The sequence below is a fragment of the Lupinus angustifolius genome, chromosome LG16, assembly GCF_001865875.1.
Source record: "Lupinus angustifolius cultivar Tanjil chromosome LG16, LupAngTanjil_v1.0, whole genome shotgun sequence".
In the NCBI taxonomy this organism is placed as follows: Eukaryota; Viridiplantae; Streptophyta; class Magnoliopsida; order Fabales; family Fabaceae; genus Lupinus; species Lupinus angustifolius.
The window spans coordinates 19,461,628-19,471,326 of NC_032024.1; the positions used below are offsets into that span (position 1 = coordinate 19,461,628).

The 9,699-nt window shown below is 28.5% G+C and overlaps 1 protein-coding gene across 1 annotated transcript; it reads right to left on the reverse strand.

Moving 5' to 3' along the window:
• LOC109329409 (agamous-like MADS-box protein AGL80) lies at positions 8,412-9,203 on the reverse strand. The gene has a single exon (XM_019563074.1). It carries the CDS (start codon positions 9,108-9,110, stop codon positions 8,412-8,414), a length of 699 nt encoding a protein of 232 aa, XP_019418619.1. The 5' UTR covers positions 9,111-9,203.

Below are 9,699 nucleotides of genomic sequence, written 5' to 3' on the forward strand. Positions count from 1 at the left end.
CTTGGTTTCTTTGTCAGCAAGTGTGACAACTCACTGTTCATCCATACCTCTACAAAGACTCAAATATTTGTTCTTGTTTATGTGGATGACATTATTGTCACTGGTTCTTCTCAGCCTCTTGTCCACAAAGTCATTAAAGACCTCAGTGCTTCCTTTGCTCTTAAGCAACTTGGTAAACTTGATTACTTCCTTGGTATTGAAATCAAGCATCTCTCTAATGGCTATCTTCTTATGTCTCAATCCAAATACATTAGAGATTTTCTTGCTAGAGCTAATATGGAATCAGCAAAATCTGTCAGTGCCCCTATGACTACAAGCTGCAAATTGTCCAAACAGGGTGATAATGTCTACACTGATCCTACTTTCTATAGGTCAGTTGTTGGGGCACTTCAGTATGCAACCATAACAAGACCTGACATTACCTATAGTGTTAAGAAAGTTTGTCAATATCTAAGTAATCCCCTTAACTCTCACTGGGTTGCAGTCAAGAGGATATTAAGATATCTCCAAGGGACTTTGTCCTTTGGTCTCTTCATTCAGCAAACTACTTCATCTGTTCCTCTTACCATATCAACATTCTGTGATGCTGACTGGGCATCTGACATAGATGACAGAAAATCTACCTCTGGTGCTTGGCTTTTTCTTGGTCTCAATCTCATTACCTGGTGGTCCAAGAAGCAGAATACCATTTCCAGATCTAGTACAGAGGCAAGGTATAGGAGTTTAGCTCTTGCTGCTCAAGAGCTCATGTGGGTTGAGTCACTTCTCCAGGAAATTAAGTTTCAATACACAGTTCCTACAATTTATTGTGACAATCTTAGCATTGTAGCTATGTCTCACAATCCAGTTCTTCACAACAAAATAAAACACATAGAACTTGACTTGTACTTTGTGAGGGATAAAATTCAGAACAAAACTCTAAAAGTCACACATGTTCCCTCTTCCTTGCAAACTGTTGATGTCCTAACCAAACCCCTCTCCACTGCCAAGTTCATTGGTTTCAGGCAACAACTTCAAGTCAGAGACTATCTAAACATGGGTCAGAATTTTCAGAGCCCAGAAGTTCAGGGGGGTATATTAGAGAATGATTAGTAGGTTAGGTTATTAAGTGTGTTCTCTTAATTAGAGGTGTGGTTAAAGGCAGTGTTATGCTCACTATGCTGAGCTGTCAAGTCTTGTGTATAAATATCTTTCTTCTCTCTTGTAACAGATTAACAATTCATAAATAACAAATTTCAGTTTTCTCTCAACTCTCTTTTCTCTCTGTTTTTATGTTTTTCTTACAAGATCCAATATGCATTGTTCTTCTTGGATTTGTGGTTGTCATCTCCATCACAAGTTCACAAGCGTGGTTGATTTTCTCTATTCTCCATATGTGACAATTTGGATGTATATGTTTTGGCTTGAGAGAGAGTGTTGGATATAAAATTGTGGAAGTGGTTCATATTTTGTATGGTTGTAGTTATTACTCATGTTCTTGTGTTGATCCATGTTCTTCTTGATGCTCTTGATATCGTCACGATTATTGGTAAAATTACGGTGGTTTCTAATTGGCAGTGCTCTCTAATTTTTCCTTAATGTTGATCAATTTTCAAATTTAGTTCTTGTTGTTTTGTGATACATGTTGTGCGGCCATCATTCTTGTTAGTGTACTTATGTCTATGGTAGTTTAGCTTGGAGGTAGCTTCTGACATGATTGTTTAAGCATGGTTTGCTTCTATTTATGGTAGTTAAGCTTGGAGATAACTTTTGTCATGTATGATTGTGTTGTTTCCTTCTGTCTATAGTGGTTAAGTTTGGATAAAGCTTCCATCATGGATGGTAAATGTTATTTGCTTCTATCCATTTTGATTAGGCTTAACGATAACGTATATCATGGATGAATAATTTTTGTTGTCGGATGGCATTTGAAGATTGCCATTGTTATTAATAGTTTAGAGCATTTGTACACCATCTCATTGCATATTTCCCCGACCCTTACAATACCTTTGAAGCCATGTTTGGTGGAGACCACATGACTATTTTTGGTTATTTTCCTTTTTACATGGGCTATTCGTAGAAAGTTCAAGCAGGGATGGCAATAGGGAGGGCGAAAATGAGTTGTATTTTCTTATTCTCATATCTATGTTATTTGTGGGTATCAATATCGATAGTGGGTATGTGTGGATATCTGACGAGTTTTTAAGTTTATGTATATATTTATATATTTTATCATAACCCATATGCATAAAATAACTATTAATGAATAAATTATATGTTAAATTTAACATTATGTTTCAATTACTAAAATTCATCATAAAATAATAATAAAATAGATAATATATAATTATAAAATAATAAAACATATAATATATATAATATTTAATTAAAAAATAAATTATAAATATGTGGGTACCCACAGAACGGTATCATAATACTTGTTTTCACCTATAAATTATTCTTGTTGGTACTTGTTGTAGATATTTTTGTGAGTACTCACGTGACATATATTTTTGTCATCCCTGACTTCAAGCTTAGTAAATTTTAACTTGAAGAAATTATCATAATATACAAAAGTATCTTAGAATATCTTAAATTATATTATAGAGAATATGTAAATAGTACTTGGAGAGAGTATCTCATATTGTAATGCTTATATATTTGATTTGTTTAAAATATGTAAAAAGATCTCTTAGATTGAAATTAGTTTATTTTGACCTTCTTGATTTGTTTCCTTATTTAATGAAGAATTTAGTATTAGTATGAAACTATAAAAATGAGTTAATATTATGTCTTTTATATCACAATATCATCATATTATCATGTATAACAATATCGGTACAATTTACTATGTTGGGCAAACCTTTAAAAAACAAAAAATTGAAGATAACTTGTAGCTTTTTAAAAATGAGTTTGTAGCGTGTGAATGCTACTTTTTAGAAAGCTACTTCATGTAGCGTTTACAAAAAATGAAATTAACTTTCAATAATACGCTTTTCAATTTTGCTTTTCAATATTTTAACAAATTACATTATATACCATAAATTAAAAAAAACTATTAACCTTATCTGTCACTCCTACCTTTTCTCTATTTACGTTTCCATCTCATAGAAAAAATCAGCACCTCCCCACCATTTGTGTGACTTCTCAGTGATTATCACTTCATGTATATCACACAATTTATAGGGGTTTAACGATATATAGTATCAATAGTGGAAGAATATTATAAATTTATGTAACTTAATTGCATTTTTAGAAAAAATATTGAAAAAAAACTTAAACGAACAAACAAATAAATATTACATATTTAACTATAATTAAAATATAAAAATAAACGATTATTTTAAATTATCTATTTATTTAATTAATAAATAACAAAATAAATAATGTATTTTAAATTTCAGCTATTTACAAAGTTCATTTTACCGAACAACTCTAGTTTAATAAGTTACATTCATAACTACAAGCTTCCAACTACCTTCATCGTTACAAGCTAACAATTGTAAGCTATAAGCTAATTTTCACGAACAAAGTCACATTTTATAGGTTTTTATAAGAGACAAATGATTCTATTGATTATGTATTTTTTATTTTATTTTTCTGACATGGTTAGATGTAGCATAGTTAGAGCACATCCTACTACTTGATTCTATACAGTGAAATATATGATATTGTTTGATGTATGAGTGAAATTGTTATGAGTTTTTCTTTGCTTTATCTTCTATCAATTGTGAAAAGTTGTCATCATAGTTATTCAGATTTTAAATGATTTTCCCTATTGATTCTTTGTGTTATTATTTTTATTTCTATGTTTGAATAAATATATTATTCACATTTTATTTTTTGGTAGTACCAAGTGTATCCCTCACCCTTTTGGGTAAGGAATTAATCCCTTTCAGGATATGTGTCTGTCCCTCCCAACAAGTGTCGCTCACAAGAATTAAATTCTTGACCTTTTAATCATCTTAAAGATCTAGCATGACCTTATACTATTAGATCAATGCCTTGTTGATTGTTATTCACCCTTTAGTTGTATTTTTTTTGTATTATAAAATTTCCTTTACTACAAAAAGCAAAGCTCAAAGGTATAATAAAGAGTAAGAAGAAAGTTTATTCTACTTTTAGCATACAAATAAATTGCATTTTTGGAATAAAATATTGAAAACAAAAAATATATATTAAATCAAAACAAATAAATAAATAAAATATTTCATATCCAAATATAACTATAATATAAAATTAAATGATTATTTTAAATTATGTTTTATTTAATTAATTCAATTAATAAATAACAAAATAAATAATGTATGTCATTTTTAGTTATTTTTAAAATTTCAGCTAGTTATAAAGCTTGTTTTACCGAATACCTCTAAGTTAATAAGCTACCTTCACAACTACAAACTGTCAGCTACCTTCAAAATTACAAGCTACAAGCTTACAACTATAAGCTATAAGGTCACAACTACAAGCTAATTTTCCCAAAAAGATCCAAAATGGTAGAGCTTTCCCATTCTCATACTCGTACTATTTGTCGGTACCCGTGCAACTATTTGTTGGTACCCATGCACATATAGGGTATGCACATATACCCGACAAGCTTTTAAGTTTATGTATATATTTATATATTTTGTAATAATAAATATATATAAAATAATTATTACATGAATACCTAATATGTTAAATTTATCATATATTTCAATCATTAAGATTCATTATAAAATAGATAATATATAATTATAAAATAAAAATATTTTATATATACAAAAAATATTTAATTAGAAAATATTTTCTAAACATGCGGGTAACCTTGGGGTGAGTATCATGATATTTGTTCTCACTCATAAATTATTCTTACCGGTAATTGTGAGTATTTATGCGAGTATCCATGAGATGAATATTTCTGTCATTCTTAGATGTAAACTTAGCAAATTTTAGCTTAAGGGGATTATTATAATATACAAAAGTATCTTAGAATATCTTAAATTATATTATAGTAAATTGTACTTAGATATAGAGATATTTCTCATATTATAATTCTTATATATTTGATTTGTATAAAATATTTTAGAAGATCTCTCATTAAAATTAGATTATTTTATCTTTCTTGATTTGTTTCCTTATTTAATTAGGAATCTAATATTAGTATAAAACTATAAAGATAGTTAATATTGTATTATTATAATATCACCATTCACAACAATATCTATACAATTTACTATGTTGATCGAGCATCCATTTTCTTCTTTCCATATGAAAAACCCTATAATTTCAATACAAACCTAAGTTGAGAAGTGATTATTTATTATCCTACAAGATGATATATCTGGATTGTTCTCTTCTGATGTATATTTTGCTTAACTTGCATGGAAAAAGATAAGATTTTATGGGAGATAGTATAATTAATAAGTTTACAATATAATTTTCTATAACACTATATTCAATTTAGAGGAGGTAATGGATTCAATTTTACTGTATTTTTGAAATGTTCTCATTGTTTTCTTAGCTTCAAATTCTCCTTTGTACAATGATTGCTTAACCCTCAAGTTGTCTTCTTAAGTGTAATGTTTCAATGTGAATAAGAGTACCACTTGTTTTCCTAAAAAGATTATTTTTCTATTTTAATAAAAATTATTATTGCTGATAAAAAACACGAAGGTTTTGACAGTAATATATTCGGGATTAAGTTACATATATTTATCATCTCTAAATTTTATTAGGTGTGAGCTTTAGGCATTGTACTTTCCTGATTTAATCTGACTAGAATATGGTTATCTGAATAAAATAATTACAAGAATAAAGTAAAGTATTCTTAATGTTCCTAGTGAGTTCTTATTTATATTAAAATATCACTTACGTATACAATAGTAAACTTATTTTAGAAAAAGTAATCCACAATAATTCAAATCATTTTTTATTAATTCACAAAAATTAATCAATATTTTCCACGCACATTTAGAATAGGAAAAAAAATGCAGATGTTACAATTAACAAGCATGATTTCAACTTCTTATTAAATCATTTTGTGTCACCATTACATATTTTGCAATGGATTTTTCGTTCTTGCATATTTTTCATTGGCATTTACGATTTTTGAAATGAATGCATTTTTTAAGTCACACATATTTGATTCATAATCTCATTTATTTTCTTATTAAGGGTAAGGCATGTAATGCTCAAAGGCGGAGAGAAGGCAAAAATAAATTAGCATATATTACAATGAAGAAATGCTCAATTTAAAGCCTAAAAAGCTTAAGTGATCACTGATCACTTGGGTTCCAAAATTCACTAGCGTTAGAGGGAACCTCACAACCTATAGAGAATTTCCCAAATCAAGTGAAGGATATTTCATTATCCTTTATTAATGAATAAAAAAGTTCTTTCAAAGTTTTCGGTTCACATGTAAAAGATACATCTTACAAGACATCCCTAATCATATTTTGATGAACATTTTAGATATTTCTAAAGTTTAAGTCGTGTAATCTTTATCTAACATAGCAGATTTATTAAAGTCACTAGAGTTATAAACTCGAAAACCATCCAAACCAAATCCAATAAAATCAAACTTGAAATGAAAAAAAAATGAGGTATTGGTTTGCGATAATTTTGATTTTGGGAATGTTCAAATCAAGGAAAAAAGGTATTTTTTATAAAGAAATATTGTGTTTAACATATTAACAAACAAAATTGATTTTCTAATACTAACTTATCCTTTTGTAATTATTAACCTACTGATTAATTAGAAAATAATATAATAAACTGCGTATAAAACTAAGTGACTTTCTAATGAAAACCTAAATGGTTTTAATGTAATTAATAAAACATTTAAATCTATGCATATATTATGAAGTTCAGGTAATATTTTATTTATACAATTCTGAGTTTGTGGAATCCATTATCGAAATTTCATTAATTCACATCATTTGTTATCATAGCTATATTAAGCTATTACACTTCTGAACTAATTAAAATACAATTAATACAATATATAAATATATACGACATCATAAGTGATGATTAGAACTACTCTATATAACTCTCCAACTTTGCCATATATTTTGCACATCCCTACCAAGACTTGGTGGTGAAACGTTCATCACTTACATTTTCGATATGAAAAGAAACTAATTTTTTTGAGATGTATGATTATCTCTCAAAAAGTATCGTTTCTATGAATTGAACATTAACCTTTTAACCAAATTTAGCGGGTCATTATATTGTTGGTTACTTACATTACTCAGTTGATAATGAGAAGACTAATGTTTTTTTAATTTGAATGCAAGTGTCACCTAATCATCAGCAAAGTTAAATATTTTAGGTTAGTTTGTTGATAGAAAACTATAAATTTTCTATAACATTTTATTTTTTTCCTATTACAAATAAGAGAATAGCTTTTATGTTTCCCAAAATCAAAGACAAGGAATTGTAAATCAACTTTATCTAGTTCAATTCCGAATTCCAAGAGTTTAAAATCAAAATCGAAATATTTCGGTCCATTTTAATTAATAAAAAATGATTTTTTTCATCGAATGAGAAAAAAATTCTTGAAACTTATGTGATGCATAGAAAGAGTGAATTCTAATAAAGATCTTACACTTCATTTTTTGGAAGCTCAATTCATCTAATTAATAAGGGATGATTAAGTTAGAACTTAGTTTTAGTATTCTTCTAGTTGCGGATAGCCCTTTTTCATTTAACCAACGATGTCTTGACCTTTGATTCTATATCCATAATCATTATATTAGAAAAAGGTTTTAACTTTTGTACTGGGTAGTACCTTTGTGCTTTTCTAATACATTTCTCTTTGGTGTTTTAAAAAATGAAACAAGAAGCATAAAATATAATACCAATTAAACTGATAACGAGAATCCCAATTATAGTACCTATTAATTAAAAGAGAAATCATTCTATTATTTTTATTATACAATTTATGAGCTTGACGTAATAAAATTATTAATTAGAATTATAAGATCACACGTTCAAATTCTCGGGGTGTTTATATACAACTCATCTAAAGGTTTGCAACAGTTTTTTCATTCATTTCAAAAGTGAAAAATGTCACTTCTCTTTGTTAAAAAAAAGCATTATCATATTATCCTTTTGGAGAGATGACAACATAAACCATACAAGAGGGAAACATGTCTCTCTTTTTTATTTGAAATTTCTCATTTTAATGACTGCTAATATGATCAAATAATGGAAAACAAAACACGTAGAGTCTCTATTATTCCACTAAACTCTTTTAAAAGTAATCATTTTGGAAAGCAAATATGACCAACTGTGTGTTTCAAACATAGCATAAACATGCATGAAAACTAAGCTATTTTCAACCATCGTGTCTAAGAATAGGCATATTCAAAGACAGAGGATGTAAGATAAACATAAGACCCATGAATGAAAGAGACTCTTGAAACACTATAAAAAAGACAATGATTCTAAGTGAAAAAAATGTCATTCCAAACACCATTTGAGTTGTTCAATTCTCCATATCGAAGCATCTCATTTCCACCACCATTGGCTGAATCAATACACCAATTTTGGTTTTGTGTGACATCTATGTTGTTTTGCATCATCCCTTTGAAACGATCATTCACAGCTACATTCTCATTCTCTTCATTGATGACTTCTCCCCCATTTGTAAACATTGGAGACCTTTCTTGGGGTTGGTCCTTAGTGACATTTCTTTCAATCTCCTTTAGGGTTTGATCAATCCTCCATGAAAGGCCATTCAAATTAGCCATGCTAACATTGTTAACAAGGTACCCACTACTCAAACATTGATACATGAGAAGATCCATCTCCTTCTTCCTATTCTCATTCCTCAACTTCTTCAACTTCTCTTGGGCTTTCATGATGCTTTGGTTCAAGAAACTTTCTTGATTGAACATCTTTTTGCTTTGTACCATTTGAGACACTCTACTAAACTTGTAGAGAACCCTTTGGGCTCCCAAATGGGATGGCCAAACCTCTGGTTGAGGTTCATTGGAGTTATATATTATAGCACATGCTTCAATCCCACAAAGGGTACTAATCTCATCCATCTTCTTGATTAGACCATGTTTTCTTTTCTTGTATGTTGTATTCCTCTTTGAGTCACTAGCTATGTATCCTAGGTTAAGCTTCTTTCCTGCCATGATTGTGGCTGAAAAAAGGTCAAGAAAGAAATACAAAAGATATCGCTTTTGTTTGTGATTATCTTACTATAGTGTTATAGTATATATATATGCACATATATGAAAATGTGAGATATTTCTAAGTTTATTTTGGAAAGAGTAAATTATACTACATATATATAGTTTAATGAAATTATATAAATTACTTCTCAATTTTTTAAATATACACATATCACCCCTAATAATATACATACATTACACTAGTTACTTTCGTAGGAGATATAATTGTAATTTCTTAAACAAAAAATAGTAACAAGTGTAATTAAGTTAAACAAAATATAATATATTATATTGTGAAGATAATTCCAAATAGTATAAAAAGCAATGTCTTTTCATTATTTTGGTTAGTTAAAATATAGTATAGGAGTGATTTAAACACCTCTTAAAATTATTGATAAAATTTGCAACGAAACAAAAATAATGAATAAACATTGATTCTTATACTATTTAAACTTGTCTTCACAATATATTATATTTTGTTTGACTTAATTATACTTATCAACATTTTTTGTTTTAGAAATTACACTTATCTTTTCTACAAGGCAAGGGT

Bases quoted from the DNA above. Each gene is read 5' to 3' on its own strand.
- LOC109329409 (XM_019563074.1), bottom strand. From the start codon at position 9,110: ATGGCAGGAAAGAAGCTTAACCTAGGATACATAGCTAGTGACTCAAAG.